Source organism: Mesoplodon bidens, assembly GCF_964165515.1.
Source record: "Mesoplodon bidens genome assembly, chromosome: 8".
Lineage (NCBI taxonomy): Eukaryota > Metazoa > Chordata > Mammalia > Artiodactyla > Ziphiidae > Mesoplodon > Mesoplodon bidens.
In genome coordinates this window covers 61,153,277-61,180,477 of record NC_138165.1, presented here as the reverse complement: position 1 = coordinate 61,180,477, position 27,201 = coordinate 61,153,277, and the positions used below count along the sequence as shown (strand labels likewise).

At 43.3% G+C, this 27,201-nt stretch overlaps 1 protein-coding gene across 6 annotated transcripts in view; it reads left to right on the top strand.

Moving 5' to 3' along the window:
* Positions 1 to 27,201, top strand: part of ACMSD (aminocarboxymuconate semialdehyde decarboxylase) — a 65,360-nt gene that overhangs the window by 3,028 nt on the left and 35,131 nt on the right. For 3 of the 6 annotated variants that reach the window (XM_081242097.1, XM_081242096.1, XM_081242098.1), the window contains exons 2-6: positions 4,468 to 4,512; positions 16,098 to 16,194; positions 20,121 to 20,170; positions 21,531 to 21,767; positions 27,003 to 27,096. In XM_081242097.1, coding sequence (XP_081098223.1) covers positions 4,468 to 4,512; positions 16,098 to 16,194; positions 20,121 to 20,170; positions 21,531 to 21,767; positions 27,003 to 27,096 — 523 coding nt within the window. The remainder of the gene's footprint in view (positions 1 to 4,467; positions 4,513 to 16,097; positions 16,195 to 20,120; positions 20,171 to 21,530; positions 21,768 to 27,002; positions 27,097 to 27,201) is intronic. The other 3 variants (XM_081242101.1, XM_081242099.1, XM_081242100.1) reach the window with 3 other exon arrangements.

The window sequence follows — 27,201 nt, the reverse complement described above, 5'->3', positions numbered from 1 at the left end:
TAAAATATTATTTCAAAACATCAATCTCCGATCTTTTCTCACCATTTTTTCAAACTTCCCAATAAAAAAAAATGAAAAGAATAAGTCAGTCCTAGTTTTATTTTGGAAGATGAAGCCCCTTTGGAAGAACTGATATCTCTTTTCAAACCTGCCTTTTCTTGTTAAATATTAATAGACACACTTCAAAAACCCTGACCTCCTTATGCAGTGAAGACATAGAAAAGCAGAATCAACACGCCTGGGTTGGTGATTAACTAATGATTACAAAGGACTGGGATTTGAGAAAGTTTTTCATTTTCACTTGCTAATAATGATTGTAGTCAGAGTTAGAGTTAAGATCCTTAGGGGGGAAAATCTACCTGAGGTAGAAAGAGTGCAGGGTGCACTTGATTACATTGTTCCTGATGAATCAGGACCCACACTCATGCCCAAGAAACCAGGGTGAAAGTTGTTTCAGACTGATCCACAATGAGATTACTCATAACAACAAGGATGCTGATAAGGTTTCAGCTTTTCCTTCAGCAAGACTTCATTGCCCACCTACTAGGTGTCCCATAGTAAGGTTTGCAAAGATTCTTCTAATTTTAAATGGGGTCCCAAAATTCCAGCCTTTAGGAAAAGAAATATACATTTACATCTTCTTTCATTAGTGATGATTTAATTGCACTTGAACGCTGTAAGGTTTTAGGAGACAAAATCCCAGACATAACTTGACTTTTAAACAACTCCTCTGAGCAAACAGATATCTGGTTTCATCACCCAGGAGGTTCATTATTCACCTCACGAGTGTGAGGTCCCCAAGACATTAAAAATGTCATTCAGCTCATCAACCTCCGATTCACATATACCCATTTCAGAAACACAACTCTTGTAGATAGAAATGAATTCCCTTGAATTTTTAATATGTTTTTTTATTTGTCATGCCTATAAATGTCTATGGGACACTGGTCACTGTCAAACATTTTCAGATGGTAAATGCCTCCTGGCATATGCTCTGGCAAAAACTACTCTGAGGGTCAAAAATTTCAGACCCCAGGCTTGGTTCAACCTAGGATGAGAGGCTGGGGATTGTGTGGAGGCCAGATTTGGAGCAGAATAAAGTTGCCCGAAATAGGTTAGGTCTTTGTAAAGGCTCAGGGCAAGTACAAGGTGTTCCAAAGCGTTCCAAGTGCTTTCCAAGACAGAGAAGGGAGGAACATAGAGTGCCAAAGGGCTCCTTCCTTCATAGCGCTCCTTAGTGTCTGCTCCCAGCGTACGCCTTATTTCACGACCTCAGGATGGAAGAGGCTGTCACCGCCATGCCACCCCCACTGCCATTACTGCCTGCCACCACTACCATCACCATCATTGGCACCACCACTGTCACCAAACTCACTACCACAACTATCACCACTACCATGTCATAGCTTCCACCACTGCCATTACTATCGCCACCATCCCTAGCACCGTCATCACCATCATCATCACCACCACTGCCACCACTGCCACCACCGCCTCTGCTTCCACCACTGTCACCACCATTATCATGGTTAGCATTGATGAAGCCCTTTCTGTAAGCCAGGTCTGGTGTCCATAGCTTTGTCCGAATTGTTTCAGTCAATTCCCATAAAACCTTATGTCACCGCGACTGCGGTGAGCCTCATTTCACACATAAGAAAACAACGGCTTCAAGATGTTAAGTTACTCCAAGAAAGTATCTTGTAGGCGGACTGTTGTGTGTGACCAGATCCCTCCGTTCTGCCCTTCCCTGCCTCTCTGCCCTTCCCCAGGGCAATACTTCTCTCACCAGCTAACTTGTGGGTTAACATTCCATAGGGAATTAAGAAAAAGAAAGAAAGAAAGTGAGGAAGGAAGGAACAGAGGAAGGAAGGAAGGAAAGAAAGAAGGCGGGGAGGAAAGAAGGAAATAAAACCTTTCCTTTTACAGTAAAGTAAGATTTCAATGGTATATTTCTGGCTCGAGAGAGCATTTCGGTTTACTCTAAAGTGTAACTGATTGAGGCCATTCCACCCCTTCCCCCGACATGCACTCTGGGCAGCTTTATCCAGGAGAAGAGAGGGGAAAAGCACAAGGGTACTGAATGCATGAAAGGGTGGGAGGGCACCGACAAAGGAGAAATTGGGTGCCGGGAGGAGAAACTGGGGTCCCTGATGGACAGGTTCCCTTGTGTGACTAGCCTACTAAGCCAGGTCCTCCAGTGTCACCTGGGAGGAGGCAGGTGGACTTCCAGAGCTCATGTGACAATTTGGAGCTGGAATTCAAGGACAGATCTTCTGCCCAGGTAGAACAAGGCTGGTAAAGAACTGACCAAATCTTAAGTCTACTGGGGCAGAATGCAGGGACAGACATAGAGACAGACAAACACCCCTGTGCTGCAGGCCCAGACCTCCCCTCTGAGTCTGCAGGTGAGAGGGAAGCCAGGAAGAGGGATCTGCCAAAACCTGCCCCCCTCAAGACAATGTCCCTGTACCATGACATGAGAGCCAAACCATGGTCACCTGGTCTCATCCAACCACAACAAGCGAGGACTTGCGCAACATTTAGCTTCACTACCTCTACCCGTTGTTGCTGACAAGAGCTGTCCATGAGCCCTTCACACTGTGGTCTCCGGCCTCCACACCCTCCCCCTAACTTCACACTTTGAGAGCCATTGTTCTGGAGCGTGGAAATGCTCAACACTGGAAGCACCTCTCCAATCTGACCCCAGATTACCTTTCCAGGCTCCCTCCCATGACACCGCCTGGCCCACGTTGTGCGTCAGTACCCTCCCCCCCTCCTCCCGGGGAACCTGTATGTCACTCTATCACAGCATGCCTCACACACGGTAAGGCTCTTCAATTACCCACCCACCCCGGCCTCGCCCTCTCAAGACTGTGCTCCACACAGGCTGCAACTGCCCTTCACTTCTATTTTCTCTGCCCTAGAAAGGCTGGTCATGGTGGGACTCCATGAGGGTTTGACAAATGAACAGAATGAGATTTAAAAACCTATAGTTACATGAGTCATATATGCCTATGTTCACAGGCAGAATCTTTCAAATATTTTTCTTCATGACCCCCAAGAAGAAATATATTTCATACTGTGACTCGGTACAAACATTTATATCTATAATGGAAACAAGAGTTTCATGAAACTAATACTACACGGAAGCCGTTCTAATATATTTGTTCTATGCTATGCTACGCTATCCTATCCTATCCTACCCTATTTCATTCCATTCCATTCCATTGCTTTACTATCTTAGCTTGGGTTTTCCAAGAAGCAGACCCTGAGATATGGATTCAAATGCAAAGAGTTTACTCTGGAGGTGATGCCAGGAAACACCAGTAGAGTGGGGAAATGAGGCAGAGAAAGCAAGGCAGCCAGTGAAAGTGTAGAATGTGTGCCTCACCTCAGAGTCATCCTGCCCGAGGAGGTGAGGAAACCAGTGTGTGCAGTTTATATACAAATGCCCTCAGTCGTTGACTGAGGGATTTGGGGGCTGGAAATTAGCACCACTAATTTCCTGGTACTTCTGATCTTCTAGAAGGGCCTAATCAAAGTTGGCGCCAATGGCAAAAGGGAAAATCTTGTCAAAGAAATGCGAGTGCTTTTAGTTGAAGGAGGGCTGGTGTGCACAGAAGCACTCCAGGGAAGGAATATGGGTAGGACACCAGCCTTATCTGTTACACGTACTATTTCATGTTTTTAGAACATCTGGGTCATTAACCACTAAACTGATTTTCATGATCTACTCACAGATTGCAAACCACAGTTTGAAGAACAGGGTTAACGTTCTAAGATGGTATTTCCTAAAGAGTGGTCCCTACGGTCTGTACTCCTAGTGGCCTGGAAAGGATTTTAGGTGGTACACAAATATTTTTTAATGTGCATCCTTATTTAAAAATTACAACCTGGGGCTTCCCTGGTGGCGCAGTGGTTGAGAGTCTGCCTGCTAATGCAGGGGACACGGTTTCGAGCCCTGGTCTGGGAGGATCCCACATGCCGCGGAGCAACTAGGCCCGTGAGCCACAACTACTGAGCCTGCGCGTCTGAAGCCTGTGCTCTGCAACAGGAGAGGCCGCGATAGTGAGAGGCCCGCGCACCATGATGAAGAGTGGCCCCCGCTTGCCACAATTAGAGAAAGCCCTTACACAGAAATGAAGACCCAACACAGCAAAAATTAATTAATTAATTAATAAACTCCTACCCCCAACATCTTAAAAAAAAAAAAATTACAACCTGCATTAGGAGAAAAGGTAAAACTAGCACGTCTATGATAGAGAATTTTCTTCCTGAATAAATACATTTCAGGAAAAACATTGATTTGAATATAAATGTTGAATAAGTGATCATGGGCGTGGGGAAAAATGGGAAAGTGTTGCTTGAAAGGATAGAGCTTGGGATGCTCTGTCCCAGGGATGCGCCTTTATTGCAGTCCTCTCTGCTTTGACCTTTCAGTCTAACTGTGCTTCCTCTCCCCCACAGAGATTCGGTTACGGAGGCTGGGTGCAGCTCCACCACCACGGCAAGGTGAGTTTCTCCCAAAGCACGAGCGTGCCTCAGACCCACAGACCTGCTGAGTCTGAAACCTTCCAGCAGGCGGGCCTCTAGGAACCCCCAACTCTTCTGCCCTCCAATCGACTTTATAGTAGGCAAGGGGACAGCACTGAGGTTTCTCAAAATTATTTGCAAAAATGGGGATAACGTCAAAGAACAGCATTTAGGAAGATAAAATTGGGATTGGACAAGCCATTAAGAAATGTCTCTCTCTCCCTCTTTTTTTTTTTTTTTTTGCCCTAGAACCAATTTTAGCATTGCTGTGTGTCAAGGAAGCGACCTGGCCCTCTCCACAGTTATTACATTATATTACAGCTGACCAAATAAATGGAACAGTTTAGGTTTGTGCACAGGCTGAGAAATTAAACATTGGAGGCAAAAGGGAGAAGAAGCCACTGTTAGAAAGGGTTGAGTTTGTTCAGAGGAAAGAGCGAGAGGAAGAAGGCTTGGGGCAAAGCATTCAGCCTGAGAGAGAGCTGCAAATCTAGAGCTGCACAGAGGTCAGGTCTGACTTCATTTTCAGAGGCATCACATGCCCTCGTGGAGTGCATGGGAAACCCCCCTGAGCTCCCAGTGGAGCACAGACATGACTAAGGCCCCTGGAGGACTGGTGGTGTGGGAAGACCACGTGCAGGGGTAACTCAATGCACTGTGATGAGGTGAGGACAGCTTTTGCACCAGGTACTGGAGGATGTAGACTTGGGCACCAAGGACTGGAGAAGGCCTCCTGGAAGAAGTGATGCTCATTCTGGGTCTGGAAGCAGAGGTGAAGGCTTGCCCAAGGAATAAAGGAAACTAGAAAGCAAAGACAGGGAGCAAAGGCTTGGAGATATCAAACACACGTAAGCCTAGAACTCAAGCATTTGGCTTGGGCTGGTCCCAGCATTTCTCAAAGTGTGGTCTGTGGACCAGCAAGTTCAATTTCACCTGGGAACCTGGGAGAAAGGCAAATTCTTGGGCCTCACCTCAGACCTACCAAATCAGGAACACTGAGGATAGGACCAGCAATCTGAGTTTTGGCAAGCCTCCAGCTGGTCCTGATGCTCACTCAAGTTTGAAAACCACTGGCTCTATTCACTCACTCACTGATTTTTATTGACACCTATTTGATGCCAGGCCCACCAGTCTAGACACACGGAATATGCTGGTGAACAAGACAGACATACTCCCTGCCCTTGTGATGCTCAAATTCTAGGGGGAGACAAACAAACGTGATCACTTCAGAGAATGAAATAAAAAACAGTGCTGGAACAGGCAATAACTGGGGAGATGCATCTGGGCTGGCTGGTCGGGGAGCTAGCAAAGACTTAGAGGATGAGAAGGAAAAGCCTGGAAGAGCATCCCTGGCTGAGGGAATAGCAGTTGTAAAGCCCGCCATATGAGGAAGAGCTGTGTTCAAGGAACAGGAAGGAGGGCAGTTTGGCTGAGATGTGGTGAAAGGGGGAGATGGAAGGAAACCAGGTAGGCAGGGGCCAGATCATGGAGGGACTTGTAGCACGTGCTAAGGAGGCCGGGTTTTATTCTCAATGTAATGCAAATTCTTCGGAGGGTCTTAGCAGCTGAAAAAGGTCACCTTGTCTGATCTGTGGAGGATGGATAGAGGCAGGTAAGAGTCTGGGGCACAAAGTGGTGGGAAGAAGCTGGAGAGGTAGGCAGAAGCCTCATCAGATGGGGCCTTGGAGGATGGGTTTAGGCCTTTGTACTTGATCCTGAAGGCAGTGGGAAATCATTAAAGAGTTTTTTAAACATCAGAATCTCTGGAGCAGCCCATTTCCACCTTCGTCAAAGGCCACCCACTAAGTGCCAATTTAGACACTGGGCTGCACTTCTCCCATGAAAAGTGTCAGTTCCTAGCCTGGGAGCTGATGATCTAAGCTGGCCTCAAGTCTCCCCAAAAGAGAAGACAAGCTGAGTGGAGATGATGACAAGGCCACTGGGAAGCCCCAAGTGCAGGGATGGGCAGCCTGTAATTTTTTTTTTTTTTACTCCCTGTCCCAGGCTGCAGTTTGTAACCTTGACACTGGATTTGAATGGCCTTCATTTCATCTTGTTTCTATGTCAAAGAGACTGCAAAAACTTAACAGCAAATCTCAAAAAAAAAAAAAAAAAACCCAGAACAAACAAAAAGAAATCCAAGAATGAAAATATTTCCAGTCAAATCTATTTCCTGATATTTCCAGCAAAACTGGATATAACAGTAGTCTTATAAAACAAAACAGTGACACTTTCCTTTCCTCTGTTTCAGAAACAAAACAAATCAAAACAGAACCAAATTGGTATTTGCCTAATTACAGTAGTCAGGGATCACAGTCACTGGAAAACAACACGCAAATATATACAAATATGCAAATTCAGCTAAGAGCAATGAGAAAATCCAGCACTTTGTGGTAGAAATTTCTTTTCATTCTCCTGTATCCCTTTGGTGAACAAATCTTTTCTGTCCCCCATGAATGATTTACCTCAGAGATTCCTGTTTTCTGAAAGGTCTTTCCAGTACACTTCTCTGGTCTGCCCTATTTGTTTCTCTTCTTAACCTTTGGTTTTTCAATGCTTTTGGAATGAACCAAGGGGTATTTGTTTGCCATGGTAAAGCCTTGTTCAGAACTGAAAAACAACATTTGTCCTTGGGTTGAATATTTATAATTTGGTTGAAGATTCATAAAAGTATGTACAGCCTCCTCTCAGGAGCTGCATGGGGTGGCGGCAGAATTGAGTGCTGATGGCAGGAACACCCAACAGCGTTCAAAGGAGGCCAGACACAGGACCTAGTTCAAATCCATGGGTCAGCAGCATCTAGAAACATTGCCTGAGTATTCTTCAGGCCCTTGAAATACACACACATGCCATTTCCATCACACTTAGCATTTTCAGACACACTATTCTGTGTGATCTTCAATCATGTTCCTGCTCTAAAACATGATTTCCCTCTCACTGCGGAGCCAGGAAGACACTCAAATGAATAAAGAACATACAGATAGTGACAATTTTGTGCTGAGCAAAAAAGAAAATAAATAGTAAGGGAATTCAAGGGGGTGGGAAGGCCAAGGCATGGGGCAATTCTCATGAAGATAACAAATCATAGGACTGTAGGGCTAGGGAGCATCTAGTCCAGTGTTTGACAATATGGGTTGCAACCCAACAGTGAGTCAGAATATCAATTCAGTGGGCTAGGACAGCTTTAAAAATAAAATAGATTACAAAAGAAAATAGCAGAATGTATTGTTCATGGTAAGAGTAAGTGTTGTTTCATCAAACTTTTGTCTCAGTTTGTATCTGTATAAATCTTGGGTTGGCCAAAAAATTCGTTCGCCTTCTTCCGTATACAACATACCCGAACGAACTTTTCGGCCAGCCCCAATAGATATATACAGATGTAGTGGGTCACAATGGAAAATACATTTTTTAATGTGGGGTCGCAGCCAAAATCGATTGAAAGCCTTTCCTCTAGTCCAATATCCTCATTTCATGCTTTTATTTTTAAGCTTAACTTTCCATTACATATGTAGAATCTGAATAAATTCTTTTTATTTTTATTTATTTTTCTCTTTTTACGTGCATTTATTATATGAATTAACTAACTACATGAACTGAGAAAGAGTCCCATTTGCAATGCAAATATAACATTCATACAAAAAAGGACAAAATCAAATGAAACCTTTCTTGATTTCAGGTACTTAAAAAAAATAAGGCTGTCAAATAAATTCTCCTTTTAAAATTTAAGCTATTGAAGATAAAGCTACAGTTCCCTTGGATCAGCCCTCCCCATCCTCAAAAGTAATTCCTATTAACAGTTTGGTGGGTACCTTTCCAGACCTTTTCCTGTGATTTTACTTATACATACATGCACCTATTAAAAAGGACATAGTATTATTTAATATGTTTATGTACATATTTTTTAGCTAAGTCAATCAGGTTCCAAACAGAAAACAAACAGCATACTTAGAATATTCTGAAAAGGGTTAATAAAGAGCCTACTTATAAAGGTGTAGGAGTGGGATAAAGCTGTGAAGGTAGGCAGGTGTTGGATGATGAAGGGTCTTAGGCCAGGTTAAGGAGTTTAGATTTCACCTTTAGGGCAACAAGAATCGATTCATGAGTTTTAAGCAGAGACCTGATAGCGAGATCTGATTTAGGGTTTTAAGAGTTTACTTGGCTGCTTTGTGGAGACTGGGTTGGAGGGGAGCAAGAGTGAAAGCAGCAAGAGATGAGGCTGGAGGCTGGAGCAGTCGTTCAGGTGAGAGAGTATGGGGCTTGGACCAGAGCTGGAGCAGTGGAGATGGAGAGAAGTGGACCCTTGCAGCGTCCATTCTGGAGACAGAATTAACGGCATTGGGAAATGGATGGGATGGTGACATGTCAAGCGGAGGGAAGTGAGAAAATGATGTAGTCTCAGAGGGATGAGAAAGATAATGCTGATATCAAAGGACAGAAGCAGCCAAGCCAGGAGGACAAGCAGATCTGGGGGAGAGAGCAGTAGGCTGAGTGAATAGAGCTGGAGGTGGTTGTAATAGAGCCTCCGTGGAGCTGTCCTTCAGAACCTCGTCATGTGGGACAGAGGCTGCTTCATGGTGACAGTGTCTGGGCCATTTCTGCCACCTTTGTACCTCAAGCCCAACCAGCCTGGGAGCTTGCATAGTCTAGAGGGAGAGCCTGAGTGGGGACTGGGGGCAGGGGGAGGAGAATGGAATCTGATATGAAATACTGGATTTTAAAATACATTTTTTCTTTTTTCCCTCTGTGCTAGGTTTTTCCTTGTTGTCTATCCATTCTGTGTGTAATAGTTTGCATCTACTAACCCCAAACTCCAAGTCTATCCCTCCCCCACCTCCCCTCCCCCTTGGAAACCATAAGTTTGATCTCTCTGTCTGTGAGTCTGTTGCTGTTTTGTAGATAGGTTCATTTGTGTCATATTTTAGATTCCACAGATAAGTGGTATCATATGGTATTTGTCTTTCTCTGCCTGACTTACTTCACTTAGTATGACAATCTCTAGTTGCATCCATGTTGCTGCAAATGGCATTATTTCATTCTTTTTTATGGCTGAGTAGCATTCCTTTGTATATATATATACCACATCTTATTTATCCATTCATCTGTCAATAAACATTTAGGTTGTTACCATGTCTTGGCTATTGTGAATAGTGCTGCTATGAATATAGGGGTGCATGTATCTTTTTGAATTACAGTTTTGTCCGGATATATGCCCAGGAGTGGAATTGCTGTATCATATGGTTAATTCCATAAAATACATTTTTAATGATACACAATACCAGACATTTGAAATACCAGCCATATTTGAACTCATTTGCAGATAGTATTAGAACTAGAACTTAAGAATCAGAAGTGTCAGAAGTGAAGTTCCTTGGGAATCAGACTCTGAGATGGAGATGAGCATGCAGAAGGTTTATCAGGAAGTGCTCTTAGAATGGACATCACTGAAAGGGAAAAGAAGGAACCAGGATAAAACAGAGGGCAATGTTGGGCTGTGATGTAGTCTCAGTGGAGGCCTCAGCTGACCCTACAAAAAGCTCTAAAGCTAACCTCCAGAGTTGTCCCAAGTTGGGGGGTGAGGGCAAAGAAGAGGGGCCTTTACATCTCTGTGGCAGTCAGTCATTGGAAGTGGGCTTCCCTGGAAATAAAGCAGGACTTTAAGGGTAAGCGATTTACACATAGGATCCAGGTTTCCTGACTGCTGTAGTTATCATGACTTCTACTACCCCATGCTGTTCTGGCTTAAAAAACATTAGAGGTATATTTGAAATGAGTTATCTGGGTGGTGATGGATGGTTGGAGAATTCTTTAATTAAAATAAAAATAATTTTAAAAAACCTTGGTTTTCTTTCAAGAGTTTATAAAAAAACAGAATTTGTTTCTGAGTTGAATAATTTAGAGCAGCTTGCTCCAATTACTTGATTATCAGTTAAGTTTAAGATCTTGGTTGATGTTGGGATCAATGTTAAAAACAGAACCTAAGAGACCCCCCAGTCCCTCCCCTAGCAGCAAGTGCTGACTTCTGAGGCCCATTTATACCCCTGCAGGGATCCTGGGTTCCTAAATATCACGTGAGAGGGATCAAGAATTGATTCTCCACAATAACTGTCAGGTCCCAAAATTCTGGTTGAAAAAGCAAAGAGAGGGCTTCCCTGGTGGCACAGTGGTTGAGAATCCGCCTGCCGATGCAGAGGACACGGGTTTGTGTCCCAGTCTGGGAAGATTCCACATGCCACGGAGCGGCTAGGCCCGTGAGCCATGGCCGCTGAGCCTGCGTGTCCGGAGCCTGTGCTCCGCAACGGGAGAGGCCACAACAGTGAGAAGCCCGCGTACCGCAAGAAAAAAAAAAAAAAAAAAAGCAAAGAGAACTGGGAGCCTATTGGGGCACAGCTGCCCTGTGGTAATTTTCACTGAGAAAGAGCTCCCCTGACAGTTGCTGTCATTCATTTGCCTTACCATGGATCCAGCATAAAGGGTGTGGAGGGAAAAGTTTAGTAAGTCTGATTCTCCTGCAACATAATTAGGGCAGCCCCCCAAAAAGACTGGACTCCTTAGGAAATTATAGTAATTAACATTTGCTTACTAAATAGACACCAATTACCAAATATCAGCCTGACAGGGTGGAAAATGGCTTCATGAACCTGGATTCTTTTCCCAGTTCTATACCGCTAAGTGCTCTATAGCAGCTAAGCTCTATACCACCGCATCTCATGGACTCAATGGTAAATGCAAGAGTTGAACTGAAGAAATGATCCATTTCTGCTTTAACGTGTTCTGCTTTGTCTGAAACCAAAACTTACTTGTGCACCTCCCAGAGAAACCCAATTTCCTCCCTTGCTATTGATAGTATATGGTAAAATCTGGCCATTGGATGAATCTAGAGACTGTCATACAGAGTGAAGTAAGTCAGAAAGAGAAAAACAAATATCGTATATTAACGCATATATGTGGAACCTAGAAAAATGGTACAGATGAACCGGTTTGCAGGGCAGAAATTGAGATGCAGATGTAGAGAACAAACGTATGGACACCAAGGGGGGAAAGGGGCAGGGGGGTGGGGGTGGGGGTGGTGTGATGAATTGGGAGATTGGGATTGACATGAATACACTGATGTGTATAAAACAGATAACTAATAAGGACCTGCTGTATAAAAAATAAATTAAATTTAAAACAAAATCTGGCCATCATTCATTAAGCAAGCTCTCTGGACTGTACTAAGTTCTTTACAAACATTCTATTATTGAATCTTCTGTATCATTCTGTGTTCTTAGTTGCAAACAGCAGAATCCACTCTAGCTAGTTTAATTAGAGAAGCAGCTCACAGACTTCCTGGGAAGGCCAGAGATCAAGCTCAGATGCTGTGCTAACAGAAACAATGCCCAGTACCTGGCCGGGGACCTGTTCTAGCAAGGCTGTGAGACAGGAAGCTCATGTTGACGATGCTGAGATTGGAGACCAAAGCACTGCAGCTTCTGCTCCAGCCATGTCTGACACCTCAGGCAACACCCCTTATTAAAAGACTCTGGGTTCTGCAGAGTCCCTGCTTCCTCACAGGGCTCACTTCCAAATCAAAGTCACACATGGGGGCTTCTGATTGGCAGAGCCTAGAGCACAGGCCAGTGCCCCTGCTACAAGGGGAGCTGGGAAAGTGAATTCTGAATTCCCCCTCAGGAAGGGGGAATCATAATGTGAAAATATCTTCACATATAGGAAGTGTTCCAAGGATGCTGGGTGGCTACAAGCATGACAAATAAAACGGTCCACGTTTTACAGATAGAAAAAGTGAAGGTTAAACTCAGAAGGGCTGTAACTTAGCCAGTTATACGGCTAGTAATTTAATGAGATTTAAGCCCCTATCTATTGAAATGCAGAGACCATGCTCTTCAGCACTTTGCTACACTGGGTATTTTATGGTAATTAAGCTTTCCTATTAAGAAGCAAAAGAAAAAAACTTCTAATTGCCAAATGAGAGTTTGTTTCTCAACTTTTTCTCTTTTACCAGCACCCCTCTCCACTCCCTTCTTCACCAAATAAAAAGATGTGTTCCTATATTCTATTTGTGCAATCAGTATCAGCACTCTTGCTTGAAAACAAAAGAAACAAAGAATGGTTAGTTTAAGCAGAAAAGGAATTTGTTGAAAGTATTTTAAGCCCCTCAAGAATTACAAAATGCTTAGGGAACCACACTCAAATGTGCAGGTGACTGAAGCCACGGCCAAGGCCATGCCACAGGTACAGCCCAGTTAGGACACTGCCACCAGCACCACTGCCAATGGACATAGCTCATGGTCACTGCTGGAATCAATACTGGCAGCATAAACTCAACTGTTCTTGTCTTTTTGCATCACTTGATTTTGATTCACAACAAAGCATTGATCCGTCAAGTTTGGGACAAGGAGAGCAAGTATTTGGGTTTTAGTAGAAGGAGGCTGGGCCCTACCTCTACCAGTACTCTTGCAGGAGAGTCCCCAATCCAGGAAGGTGGTTCAGGTGCTGTCAGTGTCAGCAAAGAATCAGAACTGAGGCAAATCAATCATGATGTCCTGATCTCAGAGACTCGGCTCTGCCTGGGTATAGATACCTGTCATAGTTACACAAGTCACTTGCTTACTGACCTATTCCCCAGTCTGTGAGCAATGAAAACATGGATGTGAGGGCTTGCTCATGCTTGGGAGATGTGCACAGGCTGCCGCGCTTAAAGGTGAAAAGTGCTCGGCCTCCTCCATGAAGGAGATGGGGAAGGTCTAGTCCTTGGATCAGAAAGATAAAGAAGGAAGCTGTAGCAAGACCTGAGCACAAGCCAAGAGGAAGAGGAGGAGGGCAGAGAACTCCATCAAGCACAGCTCAAGGCCTTTGATCACCACAGGGCCCAAGGGCAATCTTGAGGCTCTGAAGCACCACCAGAGGTCATGTGTCCTTAAGCAGGGGAATGTCGGGAGACAGCCTAGTCTCTAACTAACCATACATCATTAATACTAAGAATAACTAACACTCAACATGTGTCAGACACTCTGCTAAGTGCTTTATAAAGAGTATCCCATTTCATGCTCACAAGATCCCTTTAAGGTAAGTCATATTATTATAACTATCTTAAAAATGAGCCAAAACTCAGAAGTTTCTAGACAGAACAGCTAGCGGGACAGAGTCTGAGACTCCACAGATATTTGATGTCACAAAGCAGAAGAAACCATGGAGCCATGGCTAAATGGGACGAGTTTGAACTAATCTGTGCCATCTGCCAAAATGATTTAAAGTAAGTGGTCATTATCGACTCTGACCATGACTCTGTCCCACCCATCTTGTTCTCTGGGCCAAAAGCAGTCCACATCCAATGTATGAGTGCCTTGTATGCTGGGTGGTAAGCTGGAAGCAATACCTCCTCATGGAGCTGAAGAGGCTGCAATGAAGGCAGGGTAACTGAAGAACCAAGAATCTTCTTTCCTCCCCAAAGCAACCACTGACCTGTCACTCCAACTAAGCCTGGTCGAGAGAAGAAGGCTGTGCCCCAGTTATGCCAAATCCTCCAGGAGATCCAAGGAGTCCAGCACGGATACCTCAAATTTAAATAACAGAGAGAGAAAGATATTCAGATGTTCCAAATACAAGATCACTGCAGAGCATAATAATAATAACATCTGAATGAAATCATGTCATTTGCAGCAACATGAATGGACCTAGAGATGATCATACTAAGTGAAGTAAGTCAGAGAGAGAAAGACAAATATCATATGATATCACTTATATGTGGAATCTAAAATGTGACAGAAATGAACTTGTCTACAAAACAGAAACAGACACACAGACAGAGAGAACAGACTTGTGGTTGCCAAGGGGGAGGCGGGGTGGGAGAAGGATGATGGAGTGGGAGTTTGGGATTAGTAGATGCAAACTATTACATATAGGATGGATAAACAACAAGGTCCTACTTTATAGCACAGGGAACTATACTCAATATCCTGTGATAAACCATAAGGGAAAAGAATAGGATAAGGAATGTAGGGCTTCCCTGGTGGTGCAGCGGTTGAGAGTACGCCTGCTGATGCAGGGGACACGGGTTCGCACCCCGGTCTGGGAAGATCCCACATGCCATGGAGTGGCTGGGCCTGTGAGCCATGGCCGCTGAGCCTGCGTGTCCGGAGCCTGTGCTCCGCAATGGGGGAGGCCACAACAGTGAGAGGCCCGTGTACTGCAAAAAAAAAAAAAAAAAAAAAGAAAAAAAAGAAAAGGAATGTATATATAACTGAATCACTTTGCTGTACAGGAGAGATTAACACAACATTGTAAATCAACTATACATCAATAGGGGACTCCCCTGGTGGTCCAGTGGTTAAGACTCTGTGCTTCCAAATGCAAGGGGCACAGGTTCAATCCCCGGTCAGGGAACTAAGATCCCACAGGCCAACACGGTGCAGCCAAAAAAAAAAAAAAACTATACATCAATAAATTTTAAAATAATGAAATATTAATATCTACAAATAATAATAATAATAATAACCTTTGGCTTATGGAACCTCTGCTCAGCCAGCTCAAGTACTCTGTTCTTCATCTCTGTGGATGGGAATCTGCCTTAATTTCTTCCTTTTCTCACAGTCTTTCCAATCTCCATGCTTATGACCTAATTTTTTGGTGGCAGATTACTAACTTGTCTTTTTTCCTCAACTATATATCCTTAAAGTTTTACATCAGTCAGAGAAAGTATATTGTCCACCTTAGGTGCTACATAAATATTTGTTTTATAAATTGAAAAAAAAAACTGAGAAAACTGAGGCTCAGAGATGTTGTTTAACTTGCTCATGGTCACACAGTAAGTGGCAGAATAGGGATTTGAACCTTAGCAGTCTGATTTCAGGGACCTGGATCAGAATTTTTCCCTTTTCTTTAGGGATCAGCAACAGGAGGCCCAATTTAGAGGCCGCTGCCATGCTCCACACAGCCACTTAGTTTGCACCTCCCCACCTCCACACTGAGTATTAAAAGGTAGTGTACAAGGCAGGCATGATGCCTGGTAGAGGTAGCAGCTCAGAACCAAATTTCACCTATGCTGCTAGACTGATTCACTGCATGGCCTGCCTCCTCCTGCAGGTGTTGACATCAGCGGGCCCTGCTCTGCTAGACAAATTATTTACTCTCACTATCCATCTGTTGCTTCTCTATAAAACAAGTGGGTTGGACTAGATGGTCTATCTCAGAGGTCCTTTCAATTCTAAAATGTTATGAATCTAGAGTTTTCCAAATGCTGGGCCATCCTCTTGGGTCTTGGAGCCAGAGGTTCTGGCAAGGTGACTTACACAATCCTCAGTTGTGTAGTCCCAAAAGGCCGTGACCATGACCTTGTTCTGTGTCCAGCCACTGACACCCACAGAGCACACCCCTTCAAATCCAAGCCAATATTAAGGCACAAGGACAAAAAGTTGAGTTCTATTAAATAAACAGATTTCTACTTCTTTGAGGATTAAGTAAAAAAACCCTAAAAAGGTTAGGGGAGAACCACATTCCAAAGCATACAAGGAAGGATTAATCTAAGTCAGCTTAGGTCACCTTTCGCTGATGTGAGTTTTCTGACTTAGGGAGAAGCAAAGATGCTGAAAGATGGGAAGGTCTTCAGAGTGGTCCAAGAGAACTGCTGGGACCCAGAAGTTCGCCTTAGAGAAATGGACCAAACAGGTACATCCGATGAGAAACACTACCAATGTTTGCATCTGATGTAAGAGGCATGTCTACCGCTAAAGTCTGTTGACCACTTTAGGTGATTTATGTGATGGCAACTTCTGATCTCCTTTTTTCCTCCAAGCCAGGCTGTTCCAGCTTCACTGGGGGAGGGATGGCACCTTCCACAATGATGTTTTTGGAGTGTGGATTTAAAATTTTTTGAAATTAGTTATACCCTGTTTTAAAGTAGAATGCTGTATTATCCAAAAGATAAAAGTGGTATTTTATTATTTAAAAAAATTTTAAGTTCAAATGCATAGCATTTACTTATTATAGAGCCAATTAAAACAGTAAAAATAAGAGTTCACAGATTAAGGATGCCAAGTGCCTGGTTAGTCAGATTCAGGATCTGATTTCCTTCTGTAGTTTCTTTTGGTGCACAGTACACAGAATGTCCCCACTGACACATAAGGGGTGGAAACGGGAGCAGTTTACAAAAAAGTTAATCATGTAATCTCAGAATACTCTACAATGAAACCAATCCAGAAATTTGAAAGGGGAGAATTAGGAAATTTTTGTTTCCAAGCTGAGTCACTAAAAATTTCTAAGAACTGCTCGCATTCCTCATCCCATATTTTAAAATCAAACAAATCCCCATAATTTAAAAGAATTATGAAAGCCTATCTAAAATATGGTATGATGGGTAGGGGATAAGATAAAATAAAATAAAATAAAACATAATAAAATAGTAAAATAAAAATGTGGCATGACAGCCACATTGTGCTTTCACTTGTTACTACCTGGTTGACCGTGCCATCAAGGAGAGTGTGCTCCAACAAGAGAACCCAGCCTTCTGGACACACATGGGGTCTGCCCAGAGACTGTGATGGGGAACTCCCCATGACAACACTGTCAGGCCTAAATTTTGACATCAGTGGTCTAGATTTAATCCAGAAAACAAACAATTCATACACACAAATAAAAGAGCCCTTTAGAACTACCACCTTCCTAACCAAGGACAAATGTATAAGAAGTTCAAAAATACACACAGAGATGGCAGGAGACATTTTATTCCAAGGTCTGCATAAAACAAGTTAATAGATATCAGCCCCAAATAAGGAGGTGGTCTCTGGCATGTTAGAATTTGGTATAGCTACTTTAGGCTAGATATTGCTTTATAGATTTTTTAAAATAATTAAAAGTACATCTAAATTGCATTCAAACTGAACTTTGTGGAAAGCCTGAAGCACTTCTGTAGACCATTCCATAGAACATAGTATATATGTCCCTGTACTAGAATGGGAGTGGTAGGGGCACTGAGAGAGAACAGCTTCTCAGACTGACAGCAAAGACCAAGGTCTTACTCTAAATGTGAAGCACAAGCAGCTCCCACCTCTCAAGGAGAAAACTAGTAGAAAGGAGACTCAGATGACTGGTGTCAGAACCATTGCTCACGACTGCAGTTTAGGTGAAGAGTGTCTCCTTTGGTTTTTGTTGTTTGTTTCATTCCACAGCTATCCTTAAGAGGACAGTCAAGTCTAACCCTTGCTGAGCATTTTCCTTTGTGCCAGGTACTGTTCTCAGCACCTGACATGTATTAATTCCTATAACAACAATATTAATTAACAGTATTAATAATTAATATAATTAACAGTATTAATTCCTATAACAACAACAACATCCTATAGATGCCAACAATGGGCATCTATTATTATGCCCATTTTACAGATGAAGAAACTGAGGAACAGAGGTTAAGCAATTTGTCCAAGATCGCACAACTTGTAGGGGGAAAGCCGAGATTTGACCCCAGGCAGTCTGGACCCAAGTGCTTAACAAGTGTATCCTACTGCCTCTGCCGAGGTAAGAAAATGATAAAGGCACAGCACAGAAGGTTCCAGCAAGCCATGCCATCTTCACAGGGAGAAAAATATAATTGCAGTCCCTGGTTTACTTCATCACATCTCTATGTGGCAGGCATTGTTGTACCTAGTGCCACCTGAGGGGTATTAGGAAGTGAAGTGATTTGCTCGGGATCACACAGCAGTAAACGGCAGAGCTAGAATTGTACCTAGGACTGTCTCTCTCATTCCATCACTTTTCCCAAGGGAGCTTTTCCCAAGCCTCCCTCAGGATGAGAATTGCCTGGGGTGTTCATTAAAACTTTTTTTCAGGGCCCATCCACTGAGTCACAGTTTCCAAAAGAGGGCCTAGGAATTTGTTTTTACAGTGTTCTCTTCCCTCCACTCCCTGGCCCCTAGCCATTTTACTCAGCAGGTGAGTCTGGGGAACACTGTGCTATTGCCAAACTGTTAAACACCACTTTTAAAAAAATCAGCTCTAATTGGGTTAGACTTGTTTTTTTCCCCTCTTGATTCCCAGAAACCAAAGAACATGTATCCAAATCAACCAACACATAAATAATGTAATTTACTATGTTAATATAAAATATGGTGACAAGTGATGGCCACTGGGGTATACAGAAGGTGCAAGGCTGGACAGCAGCCTCATCCCACCACTTGCAGGCCATGTGATCTAATCTATAAAATTAAATACAGTAATGTAAGAAAAAGCATTTGTGTAAATGTAAAGATTTTACAATTGAACGGCATTTATCTGTTGTATACTAATCACTGAATACAAATCATATCTGTGACAATGTTTAACAATGCTCTCTAATCAAACGCTGTAGTGTCTAGTCCTCACTAAACAATGATTTATTTATTCATATATTGGGTATGTTAAGGATAGAACATGGACAGACAGGTTCATGTGGTGTTGAAATTCAAGTAGGGCACAGCACAGGATAAATAACCAGAGTCATGACAGACTGTAATAAGTTATCATAAAAGGAAAGGAACAGAACAATGGGATAGAGAGTGGATGGAGTTGGGGAAGGCCTCTCTGAGGATCTGACATTTGAACGGAGACCTTAGGGTAAAAAGGAGCTCGTCCTGTGATGAGTCATAAGGAGGGCATTCCAGGCAGATGGAACAGCAGTGCAAGGGTCCTGGGGCAGGAAAGCACTCCAAAGAACAGGCAGGAGGCCTATGAAGCTCAACGTGAGCCCCCAGGAGAGACGGAGCCTTATAGACCGTGTTCAAGTTTGGAGTTTACTCTGAATGTGATGAAAAGTGCTTGGAAGTTTTGAGCAAGGGAGTGACTTGATCTAAGTTTTAACCCTTACCCTGGCTTCCAAGTGTAGAACAAACTGTAAGAGGACAGGAGTGGTAGTCGAAGAGCAGCTCAGAAGCTTCTGCAGTGGTCCACGTAGGAAATACTGGTGGCTTTGACCAGGCAGTGGCAGGGGATGGGGAGAGGTGAGCACATGAAAGGAACTGGAATAGAGCTAATAGGACTTGCTGTTGGGTTGGACATCGGCATGAGGGAAAGAGGAGCCACCATTGCTTTGGCAGCATCTCTCCTGATAACCCAGCTCCAGGAGTGTGAAGATAAGAGATTCTAGGCATCCTGGATGCTGGATTCTGGAACCACACTCAGGGTCTCATTCTGGGCATTCCAGACAGTGGGACTCTACTCATGCTCACTTGGGAGATGAATTAAAGGGGCCAGGAAGGTGCCTGAGAAATACACTCTGTCATGCATGACCTAAGATGAAAAGCCCTAAAAAATTGATTGGGAAATGTCTTGCTTAAAACTTCACAGGAAGGAGGGTTGGAAAAAACCTTTAAAAATTTGCTTTTTAGTTTCTCTTGAATGATCTCACTTCTGTCCAGCCTTTACTCCTCTCCTTAGAACTGACGCTGAGGGATGAGGGAAGCCTGGGACAGAGACCCTGCAAGAAGTGGGACAGGGAGAAGCAGCGAGGGAGGGGAGAGAGCAAGGACGGTGGGACGGAGACTTGCTGGGCTCCTCGGCCCTGGGAAATGTCGGAGTGCCCGGGCCATTCTTCTCATTAGCTTTGCCTTTGTGTCTGTGTCTAGGAGTGACCGTGCAAGCCCTTTCCACGGTTCCCGTCATGTTTAGCTACTGGGTGAGTGTGAAACCTCAATCCATCTCCTTGGTGGGCGAAGGCTCACTCACGTCCAGCTCCCTAGCAAGCAGACAGATGCCTCAAGTCTCAAACATTGCCCACCCAACTCTCCACCCCTTCAGAGATCAGCAGGGCCCCTCAGCTTCTCACACCGCACCGTCCCCTCCCAGGCCTGTCTTCCTAGTCATGTCCTTGCTCTAGACCTGCATGGTCCAGTATGGTAGCCAATGGCTGCAGGTTGCTATGTGACTCCAACTGCATTTCCACTGGACAGCACAGTTCTAGACTCAACCTTAATCTCCATCAGAACTGACCTGTCTGCTGACTCATTCCTGCAGTGCCTGGCTCAGTAATTGACAAGCCAGCTTATTCAAAAGTGATAATGATTTTGAGGCGGTGGAAGTGATGATAATGGCCTAATATGTTGCCTCTCCCATGGAAATATACAATTCAAAACAGGATTCCTAGAGTTGGATGCCTTTCCCCAAGTGATTAAGTCTTGAGTGCTAAAAGTTTCAGGCATGATGGCAAGCCTGTGGAAACACATTTTTGTACACAGTTGGGGGTGCACTAAGCACCCTCTCAACCAAATAAACATTCACACGTGTTGTGATTTAATAAGCAATGGAAATACCACCTGCTCACACTTACTTCCTCCACCTGTGCTCATAATTCTAGTATTAGTGATTCAATCCTTATCTGTTCCTATCATGAGATTCACTACTTAAAATAAAAATCCCCTAAGACCTCGAGATACCTGAATTTACCAGACTGGGTGCTATTCTGACTGCGCAACTGGGATTGCAGGCCAATACCAAATTCTTAGCAGTGGGGTGGGATGATGTTGAAAGATAGCAATAGCAGAGAGATTACTCTTGAGTGTCACTGCCAACAGGAAGGACATGGAGAAGGACAGACAGGAACAGGAGAGGTCCATAAGCAGCTCGGCATCCTCTGAGGACGCGTGACAAGGAGGTGCCGTGAAATCCGGCACTCACCAGGCCCAGCTCCTGGGGTTGGGAGGGGGGATGCCTAGGTGTGCAGCCCTGCAGACTCCCATCTGCAGTTGGTGGGGTGGCCCACCCTCATTCCATGTCTAGTGTAGGATTCCAGGCCCTTCTGATTACAGTCCCAGTTTTTCTAATTAATCAGCAATATGCTAGCAGTTTTCTTTGCCTTGGCAATGACTGGCTTCTGGGTCTCCTGTGGCCAAGGCCTAACTCAGGCTGTGCTTCAGCTTTCTGAGGGGTAAAACCACTGAGAGTGACAAATGACTGAGCCCTGAGGAGGTGTTGATCAGAGTAAATATCTAAAGAAGTAAGTTTTGAACCATGTGCTTTCCCTTACCTGTCTCCACCAGGCAAAACCTCAGGACACTTTAGAGCTGTGCCAGCTTCTAAACAATGACCTAGCTGCCACCATTGCAAGCCACCCAAGGAGGTTTGTGGGTCTGGGGACATTGCCCATGCAGGCCCCTGAGCTGGCGGTCCAGGAGTTGGAGCGCTGTGTGAAGGAGCTGGGCTTTCCGGGGGTTCAGATTGGCTCCCACATCAACAAGTGGGACCTGAACGCCCAGGAACTCTTCCCAGTGTACGCGGTGAGTACGTGGCGCTTACTCTCGGAGCGTGGCCGGGCGCTGTGCTGGGTGTCCCTGGGTGGGAGAGATGCCTGACGACATGCTAGATGTAGGGGGAAATGTGGAAAGAGCTCCCCCAAATAAGCGGGCCATCCTACTAGAAGAGGGACAAGTGGAAATGCTTCCCAGGCCAGCCCTAAGTTAACCCAGTGAAATCTCTCTTCTTTCTAGCCCCCTTGCTCTCCTTTTAAAGTTTCATTTGGAATAAAATAGATAACCAACCAGAACCTACTGTATAGCACAGGCAACTCTGTTCAATATTCTGTAATAACCTAAATGGGAAAAGAATTTGAAAAAGAATAGATACATGTATATGCTCAACTGAATCACTTCGCCGTACACCTGAAACTAACACAACATTGTTAATCAACTGTGCTCCAATATAAACTAAAAATTAAATAATAATTTTTTAAAATAAAGAGGTTATGTAAACAGTAAAAAAAAAAAAGTTTCATTTGGAAGTCAAAATACTACCCTCATCACAGCCACTGTGCAAAAGAATCAGGTTAATGACATACCCCAAAGTATTTGTTTTTGCTTTGGAAAAAAATTCTTATCATTTTTCAAAATTATGAAATAATTTAGAAGAACCTTCAGAAAATACAAAAAAGTTTAAAGAGGAAAACAGTTATACATAAAATAAATAAGCATCAAGGACTTACTCTATAGCACAGGAAATTATACCCAATATCTTGTAATAACCTATAATGGAATATAATCTGCAAAAAACAAACAAACCAAATCACTATGCTGTACACCTGAAACTAACACAATATTGTAAATGAACCATACTTTAAATAAATAAATAGGAAAACAAAAAGAACCCATAATTCTGCCACCCAAAGATGAGTAAACACTGTTAATAGTACATTTCATTTATCTTTTTTTTTTTTTTTTTTTTTTTTGGCGGTAAGTGGGCCTCTCACTGTTGTGGCCTCTCCCATTGCGGAGCACAGGCTCCAGACGCACAGGCTCAGTGGCCATGGCTCATGGGCCAAGCCGCTCCGCAGCGTGTGGGATCCTCCCGGACCGGGGCACGAACCCGTGTCCCCTGCATCGGCAGGCGGACTCTCAATCACTGCGCCACCAGGGAAGCCCCATTTATCTTTTTATTTGCATACATCTGCATATTTTATATTTTAATGAAATTGGAAATACACTATACATGTGATTTTTTTATAATGTGTTTTATTTTTTTAATTTTTGGCTGCATTGGGTCTTTGACGCTGTGTGCAGGCTTTTCTCTAGTTGCAGCGAGCAGGGGTTACTCCTCGTTGTGGTGCGCAGGCTTCTCATTGTGGTGGTTTCTCTTGTTGCGGAGCACGGGCTCTAGGCATGCAGGCTTCAGTAGTTGTGGCACATGGGCTCAGTAGTTGTGGCTCGCGGGCTCTAGAGCGCAGGCTCAGTAGTTGTGGTGCACAGGCTTAGGGGCTCTGCGGCATGTGGGATCTTCCTGGACCAGGGCTCAAACCTGTGTCCCCTGCATTGGCAGGCAGATTCTTAACCACTGTGCCGCCAGGGAAGCCCCTTATACATGTGATTTTGTATCCTAATTGAGAATTTCCAACCTAAGTGAAAATTCTCTCAATGCATGATTTTAAAATAACTGCATAATATTCCAATATATGGATATGTTTTATTTAACCAACCCGCAATTAAGATACTTTTTAAGCCATATATTTTTAAAATGTAGTATAATAAAAATATGCAACAAAAATAATACCATCAAAATGTTAACATTTGATGAAACTAGATGGTAAATATATGGGTGTTCATTTTAGTTGTTTATAACTTTCTATATTTGAAATATTGCATAATGAGATAGATTTTCAAAAACACAGTGCCATCCATTTCTGAAATATCCAACAGAAGTGTCCACAGTTCCATGGTCCTCTCTACCTTCTGTTCTTTCTGTACATAAATCTGCTTTCCTTAATTCCAGGATTCAAGATGCATAATTCTTTACTCAATTGCATTTTTAAAAAATTTCTTGGGCTTCCCTGGTGGCGCAGTGGTTGAGAATCTGCCTGCCAAAGCAGGGGACACGGGTTCGAGCCCTGGTCTGGGAGGATCCCACATGCTGCAGAGCAACTAGCCCCGAGAGCCACAATTACTGAGCCTGCACGTCTGGAGCCTGTGCTCCACAACAAGAGAGGCCCTGATAGTGAGAGGCCCACGCACCGCGATGAGGAGTGGCCCCCACTTGCCGCAACTAGAGAAAGCCCTTGCGCAGAAACGAAGAGCCAACACAACCATAAATAAATAAAATTTAAAAAAAAATTTCTTACTTGCCTCCTAGAATTATAATAGTATCATTTTCTGTTATTTTCACTGTAAATGCAAAATCTTCAATAATGAATTAAGTAGATGTTGGTAGACGCATCAGGCAATATAATCACTGATCATTTATTCATTTAATATTTATTTAATATTCATTTAATATTTATTGAGCTCTGACTACATGCAGAATGCATTCCATGTTTGTATCTGTGGACACTGCCCACCAGTTGGGGGACTGCCTGTTAAATTGCCTCCTAATGATTTAGTTAATGTTAATGTTCCTCTAAATATCAAACTCCCAGAAGATTATTGGCTGCAGTGGCTGAACTGATCCAGTGAATGTTTTCTAGAAACTTTAATGAGCTCTGAAAGAGGATGTATTTACTTGTGCATCCAAATTGTTTCAGCACAGTATGAGCAAGCCTTCAGCTGTAGGTCATTTTAGTATTCACTGGAATCGGCTTTATGAATTACTAAGGGCCTCAGAAAGCAACAGCAGCCCATTGGGGTCCAAATGGATATTTTCATTTATGTGACCAGCTCAATCAATCATTCTAACTAGGCTGTTTTGGGGGCTACCAGTCTCTGTGGGGAGAGCATCCTAGCCCCATCTGACTTGTGATGTCCTGGGGTTGATGGCACATTTGTTTGGTTAGCAAGATTTGCCAGCCTTAACACTATCTAACTTGCGTCAGTAACGTGCTGAAACAAATGAGAGGAGTTTCTGTGAGCCAAGCTGGCTTCGTCATCTCGAGGGCAGCCTGAGCTCCAGAGCACCCAACTGTCCCCCTTATCTCCTAGACTTCCCTTCTTAGTGAGCAAACCCAACAGCACATGCTCAGGTCAGTTTTCGGGTACAGAAATGATTTTGTGGTGAGTATGAAGCAAACAGAGCGGTAGTGGCAGACTGCCTATCATTTATCAGCCAGAAGACCTGAGTAAGTTACTTAGCCTCTATCTGCCTTAGTTTCCTTCTCTTTAAAATGGGAGTAATAAAAGTACTTATCTCATAAAGGATTAAACTAGTTAACAATTGTAAAATTGCTATATATATTAAATATATATTAAATATATAAAATTATATATAATATATAATATGTAAATATATAATAATACATGTTACATAAAATGGGAGTAATGAAAGTGCTCATCTCATAAAGGATTAAGCTAGTTAACAACTGTGAAACTGCTATGTATAAAATAAATATAATATACAAAAATATATATGAGTATATATAATATATATAAAATACATATTAGTATATAATATATATAGGATACATATTATATATAAAATATACAGGATATATATTATATATAAAATATACATACATACATATATATAAAAACAGCTTTGGCACATGGTAAGTGCTCACTGAACTTAAACTATCATGATTTTGAGGGTGTAAGTGGCTTCTTTTTATATTCTCTACAATGTCTCACATGCAGAAAGTGAGCAGAAATATTTGTTAATTTGAATTGAATAGAAATGAACCATCACACATACACAGAATAAAGTTTTATCCTTATGAGGAGTGAAATCCCACCAAGATACAAAGATCACATGCCTTTGTCAAGCCCAAACCATCCCAGGAAGTTGATACTCTTTCCAGCCTGCATCCATTATTAGAAACCAATCAGCTCCTCTCCCTTCAAAAGATTTCTCTCTCTTCCACTCCCCAGAACCTGTTGAATTAGAAGGGCTTTCTTCAATCTGCCCGTTGCCTGCCACTTCCAGAATCCCCTATTGTCCTGGGATTATTTCTCCATTTTGAAAAGGCTTATGTACAAAAGTCACATTGCATCAGCCTGGTTGGCCCAAATGTTTATATGTAGAGGTAGGATGAGTCACCCCAGCACCCCAATATATTTGGAAAAGAAATGGTCCAAGGAAAATCTGTTTTGAACCTTGACAAGCAACTAATATTAAAAGCCTGTTGTGGGCTTCCCTGGTGGCGCAGTGGTTGAGAGTCCGCCTGTTGATGCAGGGGACACAGGTTCGTGCCCTGGTCCGGGAAGATCCCACATGCCGCGGAGCGGCTGGGCCCGTGAGCCATGGCCACTGAGCCTGCGCATCCAGAGCCTGTGCTCCGCAATGGGAGAAGCCACAACAGTGAGAGGCCCACGTACAGCAAAAAAAAAAAAAAAAAAAGCCTGTTGTGAGGACTTTTTCTAATTAAACATTTTGTCAAATAAAGGTCATTCCCTCCAGATGGTATTTCTATTTCCCAGAAGGTCCTGGAGCAGGTTTGCTCATGACATTCTTTTCAGTACCTGCCTGGCTGAGGCACTGAGAGCTCTTTCCTTTCTAAAGTCATCTCATTCACAGCGGACACTTCAGGCGCTCAGCTGTGGTCCTGAGGCTTTGTGAGTGCCTATAGATCCCAGAAATTCCCACCCAGTGTCAGGCTCGGAGTGGCTAGATGGCGTAGGTCAGGCCAGTTATGAGCCCCTGGCTCCCAACCCATCACTTCCTCACTTTCCACATCGTCCGGTTTCCAAGAGAGGGAGAGGAGGGAACACTCCATCCCTGACTCCAACACTACAATCTGAGCAGTCCTTCCAAAAGAGGGGACCAAACAGGAACCAGCAGGGGAAATTTCCTCACAGTTGAGGTGTGAGATCAGTCCTTGAGTGTTTTGCTCTCAGCCGAAGTGTTTCAAGGGTAGATGTTTCATCAACCTCAATGGTAAATCCACCAACACCCTTGTTAATTCTAAGTGTTCTTTTTAGTTGCCAAGCAGGAGCAGAGTTTATCAATATTCTTTTATATAGATCAGAAAAAACTTCAAAAATATTTTAGTTTATTTATTCAGATCAATATAGACCCAGAGAAAAACAATACCTTAAAATAGTGCCCTATAATTTGCTGGCTCATCCAAATAACCCCCTCACCCTCTCATTGCTTCTTTGAAGGAGGCTGAAAAGCTGAACTGTTCCCTATTTGTGCACCCCTGGGACATGCAGATGGATGGACGGATGGCCAAATACTGGTTCCCTTGGCTCATAGGTTTGTGTCAGCTTGGGATCTGGAAAAGAGAGTCAAGCCCTTAGTTTTTTCCAATTTTCTGTGGGACCCTATTATGTCAAAGAGAGAAAGTATGAATAACTAACA